The sequence below is a fragment of the Cydia amplana genome, chromosome 10 (assembly GCF_948474715.1).
Source record: "Cydia amplana chromosome 10, ilCydAmpl1.1, whole genome shotgun sequence".
NCBI lineage: Eukaryota > Metazoa > Arthropoda > Insecta > Lepidoptera > Tortricidae > Cydia > Cydia amplana.
In genome coordinates, this window is record NC_086078.1 from 6,409,359 (window position 1) to 6,426,060 (window position 16,702).

General features: G+C 36.8%; 2 protein-coding genes across 5 annotated transcripts; one reads left to right on the forward strand and one right to left on the reverse strand.

Annotated features, from left to right (window-relative positions):
- Nucleotides 1-3,945: 3,945 nt before the first annotated feature.
- On the forward strand, nucleotides 3,946-7,598 carry LOC134651793 (uncharacterized). Of its 4 annotated transcripts, none has more exons than XM_063506900.1 (4): nucleotides 3,946-4,086; nucleotides 5,303-5,503; nucleotides 6,338-6,458; nucleotides 6,713-7,598. In XM_063506900.1, exons 2-4 carry the CDS (start codon nucleotides 5,305-5,307, stop codon nucleotides 7,194-7,196), a joined length of 804 nt encoding a protein of 267 aa, XP_063362970.1. In that variant the 5' UTR covers nucleotides 3,946-4,086; nucleotides 5,303-5,304; the 3' UTR covers nucleotides 7,197-7,598. The 4 variants fall into 4 exon arrangements, with proteins under 4 accessions (XP_063362970.1, XP_063362971.1, XP_063362972.1 ...); XM_063506901.1 differs by having other exon boundaries at nucleotides 6,728-7,598; XM_063506902.1 differs by having other exon boundaries at nucleotides 6,353-6,458.
- A 2,845-nt stretch (nucleotides 7,599-10,443) lies between these two features.
- On the reverse strand, nucleotides 10,444-13,926 carry LOC134651620 (THAP domain-containing protein 1-like). The gene is made up of 5 exons (XM_063506720.1): nucleotides 13,699-13,926; nucleotides 13,233-13,404; nucleotides 11,419-11,484; nucleotides 11,075-11,164; nucleotides 10,444-10,722 (listed from the first exon to the last, which is right to left on the reverse strand). Exons 1-5 carry the CDS (start codon nucleotides 13,767-13,769, stop codon nucleotides 10,444-10,446), a joined length of 678 nt encoding a protein of 225 aa, XP_063362790.1. The 5' UTR covers nucleotides 13,770-13,926.
- Between the last annotated feature and the right edge of the window lie 2,776 nt (nucleotides 13,927-16,702).

The window sequence follows — 16,702 nt, forward strand, 5'->3', positions numbered from 1 at the left end:
ACAATACGAGTAGGTATGATGGCATCTGACGTGACGTTGCTGACGATAGTTTGATCAGGCTGAAATGTTAAAGTTCACCGTTTATTGAACTGTTTGAACTAGACCTTTGCTTCGAGAATATTAAAAATGTAATAAATAGGTGAGGGTGGGGAGGGTCGATCCCTAGGGGACACTTGGTAAACTTCATTTTTAATCAAACCAAACGAGATACAATTTTTTGCGCTGGTAACACTCATTCATTCGTTCCTAACTTCACGTTCTGTCATGGCACTGTATCGGGAAAGTCAGTGGTTCAAAAATGGCGGACGGTGAAAGATTTTCTGCGTACTATATTCAATTTTCGGTAAGCTTTAACTGGATTTATTTTATAATATGAGATGAAAATTATGTTAGTGAGTGTGCTTATTTTATTTGTTGTTTATTGAAGTGATGATTAACTTGGATTACATTGATATACGCGAACACATGTTTCGAGTACGGCACGTTTTATAATCTTACTATGTATGGGGAGACTTTGTCTTTTTCTTCAGGGGAGATATGATTCCGGGATCATGTCACCCCCAAAGCGATCAAGTATACATTGTAATAAATTTACTTACAAAATGATTCATAGAGCTATCATAAATATTTTCTTTTCTTTAGTAAATCATGCCGCGAAAGTACGACCAGAGAAACACTGATTTAAATTAAACTTTCAAGGTTTTTGACTCATTATTGTTTATTAAAACGGAATTTAATGGCGTATAATTCAGTTTTTAATTATACAACCGACTCCGAAAACGGAATTATCCCCGTGGCCTTTGAAAAGACTGACTAAAGTTGACATCAACATTTTACGAACTACCCGTACTTGGTTTTTTTTATCAAGTTAAACGTTTTACACACAGGGGATGTTACTCGGTCGACAAAAAACACTTATAACGATATTTGGTTTTCAACCGGCGATATTTTTTTTTATGGATGAAATGCTATTTCAATGGCTTTCCGACCTTATGTACTATAGAACCGACGGTCCATAGAAAGGATTTTAGGATTATGCAGCTCAAACACCGTCCTCGAAACGTGAGCAGTAAATTTCTAAACTTATTTATTATAACAAACAATAACGACGATGATGGGTAAAAAAATTAAAATTGCTGTAGGTATCTGACGCTAAAAATACCTTCATAAGAACTTTAAAAAAATTAGCTTGTTACAAGAAATTTTATGTTAATAACTTAGATTTTTTATTTTTTTGGTACAAAAATTGATTCCCTATTTTATGTTGTTTTATGGATAATACGATTACATTGTTTTTTAAAAGTATAAGATTATGGATGAATATGTGTTTGATATCTTCATATATTAATTTTCTGTAGATAAAGTGAATAAATTAATGTAGATACTACCCTCGAAATATGACATTGCCACTTAAAATCTTTTTACCAAGTGTCCCCAAATCTGGAAGACTTGATCGCTTCGGCTTAGACATCTGATTACCGGAAATACAACTTCAAAGCATGGAAGATGCAATATATATATGTTTGCTGTGTATTTTACAAATTATAGATGCATTGCTAATAGCGATCCGAGTTATATAATCAATGAGAATCTGGTATGGGGAGACATGGTAAAAATATGTTTACCATGTGTCCCAAGAACCAGGGTCACTTGATCCCCCTAGGATCAAGGCTCCCGACCAGGGGTAAACAAGTCTCCCTTACATAGGGGACACATGGTAAAAGTCAACAGTATGGGTTTTCATTAAATAATGATCTAATTTATTGCATAAATCTGTTCTAATTCAAACTATTAATGAAGAGATAAATTCTGAGTCGTATGGTCTATAAAGTTTTGCAATACTACAAATAGTTAAGAAAATGTATGCTAAAAACAAAAGGGGTGATCAACCCTCCCCAGTTTCCCCTAAGGCGTCGCTTCATAGCATTTAATAACGATGCATGTTCATAGCCGTGTGCGGAATAACAAGTATGGGCCGCACTTTATATGCGGCTTAGGGTTGATCCTATCATGGAAAGTGTTTCATCTTCGGATCAGAGCCGGTTCTCAGTACTGTCGATCTATATCTAGGTTAATCTTAGCAATAGGAACAGTAGGTTAGTTGAGTATATAGCCAGAGACATACTTCTTCTAAATATATAGATTGATGTGTCGTCGGAACGTTTCCAAAAACGCGAAATTTCGACATGGAAAAAAATCTGAAACTTCTCATATTTTTGTGAGGCGATCAACATTTTCTATTTCCAAAATAAAATATTTCTTTATTTTCTGTGAAATTTTCCTTAAATTTCAGTGAACTTTTCAACATTTTAACAACAACTATACCGAGTCTATGACCTATGACATATTAGGTTACATCATCATCTTCCTCGCGTTGTCCCGGTATTTTTGCCACGGTCAGGCGTGGCTACTTTGCGATTTCGTCGCTTTGCTACAGGTAGCTAAAAGTACATCCGTTCCGGCCCCAATTTTGGGGAAAGCCATAAGCCGCGCGTGGCGCTGTCGCCACCTAGCGGCCATATCTGTGCTGATCGTAACAGACGCGTTTTGTTAGAGTGAGTCTTCTGTACTTAGTACTATTATTTATTCTGTGCCACGGTTTCCCATGAGCCTGGGGTCCGCTTGGCAACTATGACATAGGTTACATGGTCCCAGATGATGGATATAGGAATTAGTTTGAAATCGAATGTTGGCGGCTAGGTTCTTGTGACTCATAAACCATTGCAAACTGCGTCCAGTGCGATTCTATGTCATAGGGTACATGGTCCCAGATTATGATGATGATGCATATCAATTGCATATTTCATAGACAATCTTAAAATAAATTGACTCTGCTCTAATATAAAAGGGAAGTATTCTAATTTCCCGTCTATTCTCTTTCCGGGGAGTCTAATTACGCAAACTTTGGATACCTTTGCCTGAACAAAATACTTCATTACACGTGTTTCTTAGCTTAGTCAAAATAACGCCATAACATCAAAAACATCAGCATCGGAATGTAAAGTGTCATTCTATAGAACTTGCTAACTATGTATGTAAACAAACTGCCATATTGAAATCGTCTCTGAATGAAAAGCGGATATAAGTATTGGTATCATATCGCGTTGTACAGTCGCCATCAGATATATCAGAGCGGCCAAGGTGTTCATAATATCTGAACAAGCACTGTAACGTCTTGACAATAGAGTCGTGTTCAGATAATTTTGAGCACCTCGGCCGCTCCGATATATCTGATGGCGACTGTACAAGTACATGTTATTGTAGGCCGCAGGCCAGGCACTTTGTCGGTCATGTCAAAACCTAGATTAGTTTGTTTAGTTCCCTTTCAATGTCTTTCTGAAACGGATCTGATGGTTAGTCGTATTATTATTCTCAATAATTCATAGGATTAGGTGTGGTGTTAGCCTCACATTAAAGTACTTAGGTATAATTAGATTACTCCTATACCTTTTTACGGACTCCCGACTTCAATCACTAATCTGATCAATTAATTACTATTAGACTACATTCTTTATTTATTTACAATTGCATGCAATGCAATTGAATGAATTAACAAAAAGTACAATTTAAATTATAATTTGAAACGGTTCATATAAAATATTAAACCAATTTCAAACTCAATTACCGCGATAATCAAGTAAAAATATGACGATATTTTAAAATAAGCAACCGTTCTTAATTTTATAGTTTCTCTTTTTCTATCCGACTAAAAAATCTCCAAGCGTAAAAGGGACAACCATACAAAACATCCCTTAAGTGATGCGCCCTAATCCATGGCGCGAAATCTCAACGCGCAGTCGCAAATCAATACCTCACCCTCCACTAATTCTCTTCTTCATGCTGTAGATATCGCTCGCGCTTATATACATTGCGCGCTTACTAAGACAAATTATGATGCGGGTACTGCAAAAAGTGCAATGGGTTTGAAGTTAAAAAGTGTGATGTTCTAGTATCGCGTGTTTGGGGATGTCACGGAAGAGTTTCGCGCTTGCGCTCTGCATCCGTGGACCAAAATTTTGGGACAAGTGTAAGCCGTGTCGTAAAGTGCGTCCATTTTCCGAGGATTAGCGAGTTTTAATACAAAAAGTGAGTAATTTTGTGAATTGAATTTGTAGTCACTCGTGTATTGAACTTTGTGTAGGTACCTATTGAAGTTGAGTTTGTGTTGTAATATTTTTCTAATGATTGAAATGAAAATCTCTTTGTTTAAATTATTTCCAATGTACAAAGTTAATCAATTTAATTACGATCGTAATATATCCATAATGAACAAAGTCATTAATTTTATTAGCATTAGGTATTTCAATATTCGCTTAAATATAAGTGTATCTAGGTACTGTCTTTGTCTTTGTCTCTGTCTTTCATCGATTCTACATACCTACCTATTGTGTAAATAAAATAATTTATTTAGAAGTGTTCAATAAAAAAATCTAAATTACATAAATGGCGGCAGTATAATCGCTTGGTGTGCCCCTACAGACATTAGATTCATGAAACTCGTAGACTGTTGATCGCCTCTACGTGTTAGCTTCGGCCCCGCGCACGACTCTCGTGACAGATGGTGTCACAATCCCTTAAAAAAATACTAGCCAGTTAGTTCAAAGTATGCAATAGATTGCTATAGGTAATTTATAACTTTTTTTGCTTGGAACACAAAAGTCGATCTTGATATGTAGGTATAATATAACCAACGAACTAGAATAACAATTGGGTGTGTTTTGATACTACCTTGAAGCCGTGTCGTTAGTCATTCCGCTTGCACTTACTGGTGTGGTGCTCGTGATATGCCTATTTACCTCCATCAACATCAATGACAAATTGTTATAACAGAATTGGCCTTACGGTTCGATTAAAAATGGTTCCATCTACATATTTAAATTGTGGGATCATGCACATTCTAGCGAAGTACAAAACTCGCAGTAAAATCCTACTCTTAATATAATTAAGTGACGTCGACAATCCAATCAAGTATTCAATTCAACAAGACTTTTCCTTGCATAATATTGCTCATAATTTAAGATCCTGGCACGAAAAATGTGCGCCGCTTTCCACGGTTCTGGTCATATTATTTCCGTCCTGAAGTCCCGCTACACAATATTTTATTAGCAGCAAAGACCTAAAGCAGATGTTTGTGACGTTATCTATGAAAAGGGACCTTATTGTAGATGGCGCTTACGCCATTATTAACGATGCTCCGATAGTAATACGCAATATCCCGTGACGCTGTGCGGCGTAAGCGCCATCGACAATAAGGTCCCTTTTCATAGATAATGCCCCATTTTATATCTTCTATCCCTTCCAGCCATGTCGTGCGGATCGGAATGCATGTCCCTTGGCCCGCCGCCGGACTCCATCTTGTACTTGCCACCACCACCGCTACCGGCGTTCCTCGCTAATGCTGCGAACCTGACTCCACCCTGCCGCGCTGCTAAATGCCCGCCACCGAACAACGAGGAGAACTCCTTGTTTCCGGGCGTGGAATATCATGAGCTGCCAAGGCACGGTGAGTTCGAGACATGACTTGTTGAGAAAATAAGGTGTTAACAGTTTATGGATACCGATGCCTACCTAGTACCTAATGTGTGGAAAGAAAGCAACCATGAAAATCCTACACCTACTTAAGAGTCCCCAGCAAGCTCGGTTCTCCATACAAACGTAGTTACGCTCTCATTTTAAAACGACTCGCTTGATTGTTCTGATACTTGGTAGGTACTTACAATAGGATAAGGTATATCTAATCCAGCCCTAGTAGCACGGTCGCATTTTTATCGTTTATCACCATGCCTGTCACGTTCTAACAAGTATGTAAGTGCGAAAGTGACGGGCATAGTGATAGTAAATAAAAATGGAACCGTGCTGAGCCCGCTGTAATTACATAGTTAATGCAGCTTCAGATACCATAGTTAAAAAAATTCAGCGAATATTCGTTTTTCATACACTATTTGATTTTGCTCTATATCATTTGTTTTATAAACTAATTACAGGGAACTAACTACTACATATACCTACCTCATTTCTTTGTATGTGCAAAATTTCATTACATTCCAACACGTAGTTTTAAAATGAGAACGAAACTCCGTTTGTAGGGAAAGGTGAAATTTGGCCGAGCTTGCTGGGAACTCTTAAGAATAGGTAGGTACTAGGTATATATGTGGACAGAAAAACAATCGTGTTAGGTAACTTTGTGATCGAGGAGAAAGAAAGTTATAATAACACTGGATCTTGCAAAGAGAACAGTAATCTTGAAGCAAGGCAAGGATATTAACCTGGAATACTGCACAATATACGTGCAACTTTTAATGATTTACATGTCTCTTGATGGATCCGGTGTTGGTAGTGACAGGTGTTGCAGAACCAGGCGGCGGCGATGACACGTGGCTGCTCGTCCTCATCACGTGCTGCGTGGCTGTCCTCTGCATTGCGGCTCTGCTGGCGCTGTTCCTGTTTAGGTGTCGAGAGTACGTACCAACCATCTATATATCCTGTTAAAGTATCTGCCACTTCATCTAGATTGGTCTCTGATATGATTAACAATAGTTTCCTATTACGCTGATTGAAAATGCTTTATTAACTGTTCAATACCTCTTCAAGACTTATAATTAAACAATAGGTAATATTTGGTAATACTCACTAGCGCATGACATTCATGCCGGCCTTCTTGTAGACTCCAAATTCCATCATCTTATACTCATTATTTTCCATTACCTACAAGGTTATCCTTGTACAGGTCCCGAGGCGGTTGCAAGAGCAGCTCAGGCAAGGCAGGAGGCTCCAACGCCCTCTACGGGGGTGCAGCCCTCGACTCCCGCGTCCTGTGGGCCGCTCTCACCCCCAGGGGCACCCGCCACTTTGTTGCCGACACATACCCCCATGATGAAACTGAAGACCATCACTACGAGTGCGTCGAACCTCCGCTATACAAGTTGGGTCCACCAGAAGATCTTGCTATTACCCGACATTTCAACGTCGAATACGAGGATCCAGCTCCACTGATTGAAAGCTACGCTGACCGCACTGAAGAATACTTCAGAAACGGTATGGAAACCCTCCGCAGGGGCAGACCGCTGGTTTCCTCTCCTACCAGAATCGAACGACCCAACTTGCCACCTCTTAATCTTCAGCCGAGAACCCTCCGCAGGGCACCGCATTCTCGACGAGTGAGCGACGCCAACAACCCGGAGAAAGCGGCCATCTGAACCGAGGGTGGCGCGGTCTTCTCCGTCGCCGACTCTACCGATATCGACTACGATTGGCAACCTGACAGCGCCAACGTCGATCGACTCGTGTAAACTTCCAGGACGTATAGGCAGCGACATACTAAAGATGATCCTGATGACGAATACCCCGACTCTAGTGCAAGAATTGTGTGTTTACCTTTGGTGAATATAATTTTTCTTTTGAAATGGAATTCTATAAACATCTGCCTGTCTACTTTCACCCTTCTAAGGTTGCCGTTGCCTGTATTTTCATCTATCTCACTCATCATTTGTGTGAAATATAACGTTATGAGCCGCTTTTGCGGCCGATGGACCACTTAATTCTATTAGTTTTAGTTTTCAGTGAATGCAAAGATTGAAGTGCTAGTTTATAGTGAACAACATGTTATTGAGGAATGTATTGCTCTCACAATTAGAGAGTTATTCCCACTAGTTACCACCAAGTTCTTACCAGTGGTAACTACTGGGAATTTTTTTCCCACCTTTTACCACTGGTAACTACTGGGAAAAATAATTCCCAGTAGTTACCACCAACTTGGTTTGGTGGTAACTAGTGGGAATTTTTATTCCCAGTAGTTACCACCAAAATTTTGATAGGGTTAAATACTAATAAAAACAGTACAAAAAAATTAAAAATAAATATAGAGTGATTTAATAAATCATTATTAAGTCGATTAGTGTTTTAGTAAACTGCCTTAAAAGTGACGAAAAATATTGAAACAGTTTAACCGGTACTAGTACAAAAACTATAATATATGCAAGGATAAATTTAACAATCCATTTAGATTATTTTTAAGTGATTTTATTCGGTAATTCAAAATCACTCTGTATTTATACTATACTATTTTATACTGTTTTTATTAGTATTTAACTCTAACAAAATTTTTAGTGGTAACTACTGGGAATAAAAATTCCCAGTAGTTACCACCAAACCGAGTTGGTGGTAACTACTGGGAATAATTTTTCCCAGTAGTTACCAGTGGTAAAAGGTGGGAAAAAAATTCCCAGTAGTTACCACTGGTAACAACTTGGTGGTAACTAGTGGGAATAACCCCAATTAGATTATATTGAGTTAAAACCAAGCATCTATATAGCCTGTTTCCATACTACGCCACACATCAATCTTTTATAATTAATCTAGCAGGAAAGGACGGATGGTATGACACACCACTCACACCAGTGTTCGAAAATTGGTGCTGTTTTAGCAACATGCCTGTAGTCTATTCGTTGTTTTAAAATTATTTAACTTAATATCATACTGTAAATAAAAGATTTATACACATATTTTATATACTTTTTGTTTATCAGCTGTGCAATGTAAAATGCAATGCAATTCGATTCTAGTCTTAGTAGGTACGTCTTACATGCTACCCTGTAGTGAAATTGATGTGCAACCCTTTAGCCGTCTATCAGACTGTGATTATTGTTTTTAGGTACTTACTAAAACAATAAACTTTTACTTATAAGTGCACTTTAAGTTCAATGTTAAAAACGCCTAGCTTCAAATTGAGTTCCATTACTTTTTATTCCGATGTCGGTTAAAGGGCTAATTAACATCGACATTTCTAGTCAATGCGTATAAATGTCACTATGTATTTTTCACGATAGTACCCTATACCTACTCGATGTCTATTTCTACTCTACATTTATTAATACTGCAATTACTGCACTAGAAAAACGCAACGTATTCATATAGGCGAAACTGCGTAGGTAATGTCTGTGTTTTACATTTTGTAATGACTGCCTTTTATACGTATCAATAAATTATTGTTTTACTCTTATTTTTGTGTTATTCATTTCCAATATCCTGCAAAGACGTCAAAAGACGCGAACTGTTAGATGGTTAGTCTGTTCGGAAGGAGAAGAGTCGTGGAATGTATTTGGCTCCATAGATCATTCCACGACTCTTCTCTTTCGGCACAGGCTTTACAGTGTAATTTAAGCAATATGTCCCGAAAAACTCATTGGAGCCAAGAAACCTCTCTATTACAATCAATAATTTTATTGTCTTGCTGACCCTTAGTCCGTAACACACTTTACCGCACCGCACCTCGACCTTGGTGCGCCGCGCACCTATAAGTGAGAGCGATACAAATTCAAACCTATCAAGCGATGGGTGAAAAAAAAACAATATACCTTCAAAACATTTATTTAATTACCAAAATAAGGAATTACTTCCGCTCTAAAATCACTTCATTTTTACAAATTTAACGAATTTACGTTACGGAATAAAACTATTTTATTTAAATAGTTCCGAAGAGAGATTTTGTCGGTAACCTTTTCCCGAAGTATCTAAATCGAATGTCTAAATATGTTTTAATGACACATTTTATTAATATACTTACCTATACTTATGATTACTTAGTGACATGATCTATTGATTCCTACCGAAACACCGAGTAGTGCTTCATAATGAATTTAAATATATAGAGGTAATCGTTTTGGAGCATTGACTTTTCCAAGTTATGTTTAATAATCTTTTCAGTTTGTTTAGTAGGTAATGTTCATCATCATTCGATGGGTATGTCAGTCCACCTCGTCTTAAAAAGAATCGGCGCTTTCAAATGCTTTGTTTTAATTCCGAGCAAGCGAGCAACATAACTATTTACTAAGAATACGAGGCATTGATTCGGCGCCTCCAACGAGTCATTACCACATTCTGACCCTATAGTAACTCGCCCGTAATACCCGTAATACATTTTTTGGGGATCCTAGCATAATTATTTTCTTATGGAAATTTCATCAAAGATTAGCGAGCACACAATTGGTGTGTTGCTAGCCCGAACTTTGTTTTGGAGAGTCGCAAACGCTTCCTCACAAACACCGGGTTCCGCATTAATTTTTTGATACCACCTAAGTAGTTAAAGTCCTTGGGTGAGGCAAGCCTGTATTGTACACGTTCGTCACACAAAATTGTAGGCCTTCGTCGAAAAGAAGTGGAGGGTTCTAGTTTTCTTCAAAAGACAAGCCTTAACTTTTTGTTAGAAAAATACACTTTTTCATTATTGTCTATGCTCCCTTCCTATAAAAAGCTAGGTGACCATAGAGCAGCCCCTTCTTTAATATAATTGCTCTTCCGCCTATATTTAAGTCATACTGTGTCCTAATTTAATGTGAAAGTTAATATTCTCATGCCTGAAGTCAGTTCAGTCGTTAATTTATATTAGTATGAATGAATACCTTACCTACTTAATTCGAATACAGTCAGTGTGCATGAGATGATTGTTTAATTTGTGTGCGTCACTACGAAAACCTTCCTGCGACTATGTACTCCACTAACACTTTTCAAAATTTGCCTCTTTAAAATTACTTTGGGACCCGCGCAGGCTTCTAAAACTATAGAGTTCTCGTTGTCGGCTAGATTCCTTTCCTGTAGGTCTTTTATAATATTCTGGAACTCTGCAATTTTTTTCCTTTGCCGCCGCACTATTTCATTTAAGTATTTTACTTTCTTCCTGTAGAAATCACATTTATCTTCCAGTTTTTTTATTTTTTGTGCTTGGTCCTGGAATAAAAATATATGTATGATTATAATTTAATTATACTATGTTTTGTATTCGTAGGCGATCACAAAGTTAGAGGTAATTTTGAATAATTTGCCAATAAGTGCTAGTTCTGGGGTGCTGTAAGCATTCGAATGTTTAGAAAAACGCTTTTTAAAAATTAGTAGCTATTACTTGTGAAAGCAAAATAATCGTATATGATTCATAATTGTTACATATTTGGCGTGACTTATTTTTCAAAAGTGTTTTTCAATAAAAAGACACGTCAAGATCACGTACCTAGTCTTTTTCTAATGCTCAATAAAACGAACTATAGAGGACGCCCTAAGGCAGGCCATGGTGTAGGATACGTACCGGTAGATTATCCACTCCTGAGGTACCAGGAACAGAAACAAAATAAGGGGCAGTAATGGCAGTATAAACGGTAGCCGTCGTCAGGGGGAGCTGTGTATTAAAAAAGTTGTGTTTAAATAAAAACCAGACTATCACTAAAGAGGACCAGTTCGCCGGACGATATCGGCCTGTCAGTTAAACGCAAAATTTGACAGTTCCGATCAACTGACAGGCTGATATCATCCTCACCTATTAATTCTACGCAGATAAAGTCGTGAGCAAAACTGGTACTGAAATAATTGTCCATAAATTGCCAGTCCTTAAACTATGCAACTATCACTGTATATGATAAAGAAGTTACTTACTGCTGATGTTGCAACTCCTGAAGTTCCAGAAACAGGAGCAGAAGCAGGATCCAATGCAGGGCCAGTCTTTAGAGGAACCTACAATTAAAACAAGAAACATATTTAGAACCCAGCAAAATATATAATAATGTAGCAAATACCTATATGTTTTTTTTTAAAGTTTGCTAACAATGTAGCAAATGTGGTTATTTCACTCAGTCTAAAAACCAAACCACTTGAAACGCTAACTGTAGCTGATAGATTAATCCTAATCATTTCATTAATCAAAATATAACAAATTAAAGAATTCAATTACATATTGGCTAATAGTAATAATTGTGTAAAAAAATCTTACTACTGGAATTCCAACATCTAAAGTACCAGGAGCATGAGTTTGAGTAGTCACTGTAGTGGCGGCTTTCTTGCAAGGCTGTAAAGAAGGTAAAATTAAAACTAATAAGCTGCCAAGTGCGAGTCAGATTCGCTCCCTAAGGGTTAAAATTAAAATAAATAAGCTGCCAAGTGCGTGTCAGACTCGCGCGGTAAGGGTTCGATACATTACACAATTCTTAAACATTTCCTATGTTAATTTAAATACAGACTTCTTTTTCCTGTAATGTATAGGTAAAAAACAATTCTCTGCATTCACCCCACAGTTTCAGAGTAAAAGTTTTTTTTTAAATTAGATATATAATTATCAAAAAAAATCAAAATCAAATATCATTTATTGTCAGGCAACTAAGGCCCATAGATACATACCTTACAAACTAACATACATACAATAATAAAAATCTTATAAGCTAAAAAATATTTCGGCAACACGGTGGTTTTCTGGTGTGTCGCATGTTCCAGTGTAGGATTAGGCAGATTCCCACGGAACCGCCGAAACACCACGCCCTTCGGCCAGAAGTCCGCGCTCGCGATGGTTTCCAGCAGCGGCCGCGGCACGCGCACCACGAACGAGGTGAAGTGCACGTAATGGCGCGATCGCAGCTGGAACACTTTCAGCTCGTACCGGATCTTCTTGCGAACATATTCCACCACATCATCAGCCGTGGCGGAAACGTGCGGGCGCGATACATATAGCGCCGTATTCGGCGTGGCAACTCTCAGGCCAGAAGCAATATCTAGCTCTGCAGAGCCACACTTGCTCTTACGAGGCGAGGAATTATACATTGAATATTAGAAGGCCGGCCGAACAGGCTTTAGGTTACTTTTCGTTCATGTCGTCTCAGATATGGGTGAATATGGTATTGATGCATTCATTCACTACACATTCTTCTTTGGGTCATCAACAAAGCCCAGTTTGACTGGAGAAATTATGTGCTGATGTCTCAATAGTGCACATATTTTATAAGTCAAAGTCGATAAAACGACGGTGACGTCGATTTGATAGTTGTCATTTTTATATTTCGACTTAAATAAACTCTAATGTATTGGCTTTCTAATATTGAGACAAATTTATTTATTAAAACTGTACATTTTATACACCGCCATATCTCCTTACAGTCCATAGTCGCATAAATCAATAAATAATGTAAACTTACCTACCCGAAGTATTCACAAAAATGTAAAATGATAATATTATAGGGCCGTTGTTTAGATTATAAAGGCCAACAAAATACAAAGTAAACTATGTGTGTGTTACTACTTTAATCCCTCCCAATGGGAAATTTATAAAAGGTGGTGCGGAAATGGATGAATATGTAAAAAAACTTACTTTAAAAGTTGCAATTCCTGAAATACCGGCAAGAGCATGAGCAGTATGTGCTATGCAATCTTTAGAGAGACCTGTACATAAAATTGCGATGTGAGCTTACATGATTTTCTCTTACAAATTTGAAGGGCACAGCATCATCTCGTAGTCGAGTCACATCCAAAGTTTTGTTGAAACATTTTTCATCAAAATGTACCGAACAAATGAAAATATCCTTTACATTTGGCCTTATATTTTCCACTCCTATAGCTTCCAGCCACTTTTTCTTTTTACATTCATTTCTTGGTAACCTATAAAATAAAATATGTTTTAATTAAGATAATTTCGTTAGTTTTAAGCGGGATAGCATGATAAAATAAGAAAATAGAAACGAGCAATCATAATAAATCGATATCAAAGTCGATAAATAATGTACAACCCCAGCTATAATGTTTGCATTATTTAAGCGTAAAAATATAGTTAAATAAGTCAAATCCCCTCATGACTTATAACTACACATATCAACCCTGCTAATTACAATGTTAAACATCCTGAAATTGCCCAGGAACATTAACAATAAGCAATATTTTTACTACTGTAACTACCTGTGTAAGGTTAAAGATCGCTGATTTGGTGTTTTTCTTATGCCGCACCCTAATAAACTACACACTGGCATATTCGCTACGTAATTATTCACATTTGGCTTCAATTATTTTCGATCACAAGCAAAATATTGAAAGATATTTAATAATTTTAATTGTTATTATGACTTTTTGACAGGACAAGTACCGGCTGACCTGACTGACAATGACATTTGGGCTGCTAAACATCCCGGATTTATTTTTTTATTCAGTAGACTAAAATGACATTTCATAGTATGAAATGACAGCTGATGTTCATATTATAAAATGTCATTTTAGTCTACCGAATAAAAAAAATAGACTCTAGAAGGTAGGATCCTATAGAAGTGGTATACGCGTGCACCCGTGAGGGACAAAACATGGACAATGCGACACTATGATTGGTCGCATTTATTTGTTGCCTACCATAATCCATACTAATTTACGGTGTGGTTTAAAAAAAAATGTGAGACTGTGACAAGGACAATCAATAATAGCGCTTTCGCTTCTACTCCTACTGAAAGATACATAAGACTATCCCGTTCTGTCAGTTATCACCACCACTTTTAAATATTTTATGTTGGTAATTCATAATAATCAATCAGATTTATATAATATAGCTGGTCAACCAAATCTTGTCAGTAAAAAAAGGCGCGAAATTCAAATTTGCTATGGGACGATATCCCTTCGCGCCTACATTTTTCAAATTTGCCGCCTTTTTCTACTGTCAAGATCTGGTTGACCAAGTATATTTATTTTATTCCAATTTCTTTAAATAACTTTATTTTCTTTTCCTTTTGTAAGAATTTCATATGTTTTCTGAAAGAGCTACGAATTTGTATGTTTCCATTGTACATATGTATATTTTTTAAATCAAATTTATATTACTTACACCTTATGTGTATAATTGCATTAATTCTATAGTAATTTAAATTGTATTTTTTTCCTTATTTTCTTGTAATGCATGTTAATTATGAGATGTAATTTTTTTTTTGAAAAGATGTGTCCCGCCGAGTTTGTTGCCGGTCCCATATTGGGATACCCTCCTCCAATTGAGGGGGGATTTAAATCTTCTCGGGGCAGAGGTGTAGGGTTGGAGCCGGGTGCATGTAGCTTTATTTGACGTTCATAAGCGCATTGTAATTATGCCTACTTGAATAAACTATCTTTTATCTTATTTTATCACTCATGCCCTATCCAGTTAAAATACTAGATTCATGGTATAGAATATGATCAAGCAAATCTTGTCAGTAGAAAAAGGCGCGAAATTCAAATTTTCTATGAGACGATATCCCTTCGCGCGTACATTTTTCAAATTTGCCGCCTTTTTCTACTGACAAGATCTGCTTGACCAACTCATGTTACACTTTAAGTAGAGTCCAGACAAGCTGGGCAAATCGACCGATTTGATCAGGAAAATAATTGGCGCCAATCTCATCTGGCGTCCACACGTACACAAATTTAATCACCAATTTGCATTTCATAGATACTAACTTCTAAAATTGGCGTTTGCATCCGCACGGCCTGATTCGATCGGACAATTTCATCAGATTGGCGAAAAATTTTTTCGTCTGGACTCCACTTTATGTATTTTTACGTACTGAAATACTGTCATATTTTTTTGCTGTGGGTTATATAGTCCGTCAACCAAATCTTGTCAGTAGCAATGTAAAGCAAACTAAAGTAGGGCAACACTCAAAGAGCAGTATTGCGCTAAGAATAGCAGCAATGTACATCGAACCAAAAGATTTTTTTTTCCGCTGAGCGCGCCCTGCGTACGTTAATTCAAATTGTCACTCGCGGTTTATTGAAAAAATTTGAAACATGGACGGACAATTTAAAAGCGATGTTAAAACAATGTTAATCAAAATGATGAACAAATTTGAAGATATCAAAAACAACTGCCTATCGTAGTGCTTATATTCTCTTTGTTCCCTATCTATGTCTTCTATGTTTACTAAAATAAAATCATATCAAAATGTATAGTGCATATATTTGTTATTTACAATATAATATGCCACTTGTTAATGTAAATTAGTGTACTCTTCTGGATGAATATGACATACCTGTGTAATTTTTTTGATTGGTATATATTGTACAATAGGATTACATATTAAAAATAAAACAACTGATATTTGGGTGTTTATTTAATTTAAAGGTAAATAAGATAAGGGTCACTTTAGCTTACACTATAATTCAGGTCATTAATTGAAAAAATATAATGAAGTTACCAATGTTACCGGGTCACTTCAACCAAGCATAATACTCTGTAGTATTATTGCATCTTTGTAAATAGTCACAACTGATTGCTGAAAATATTAGACATGTGGGCCTATAGACGGTTTCCAGGACACAATTTATGGTCTTGTTGGATAGATTTAGGCAAACGTTTTAATTTTATTTATGCCTTTTAACCCTAAAACAAAAAAACTGAACATAATCTTAAAAGTTCGAAAGAGTTCTTCCAGTATGTACTTGTCATAACCTCAATTTTTAGTAATGTTTACCATCAACGAGCATGATTGTACATTGTAGGCCCCTTAGCTTTGCTTATTCTTATTTAATGTATTGGTATTTAATGGTGACAGCAGAAATATCTCTTGAAACAGAAACGATTCAGAATGAAAACCAAATGAAAACAAATAAGGTGACGGCTGTCGTTCACGATCCACATTCCACAGATAAAACACAGATGACACGCATTTTGGAATTATTCGAACACAGTGTTGCTAACCCGCGATTTTTCAAATTTGCCGCCTTTTACTACTGACAAGATTTGGTTGACGGACTTTAGTCATATATATATTCAAAGAGTAAAGTAAGTATATATTATACTACTCTTTGGTGCCAACTCCATGGGACTCCGACCCAACTGCAACCACAAACAAATATAGCTGGTCAACCAAATCTTGTCAGTAAAAAAAGGCGTTAAATTCAAATTTTCTATGAGACGATATTTCTATATCCCTTTGCACCTACATTTTTCAAA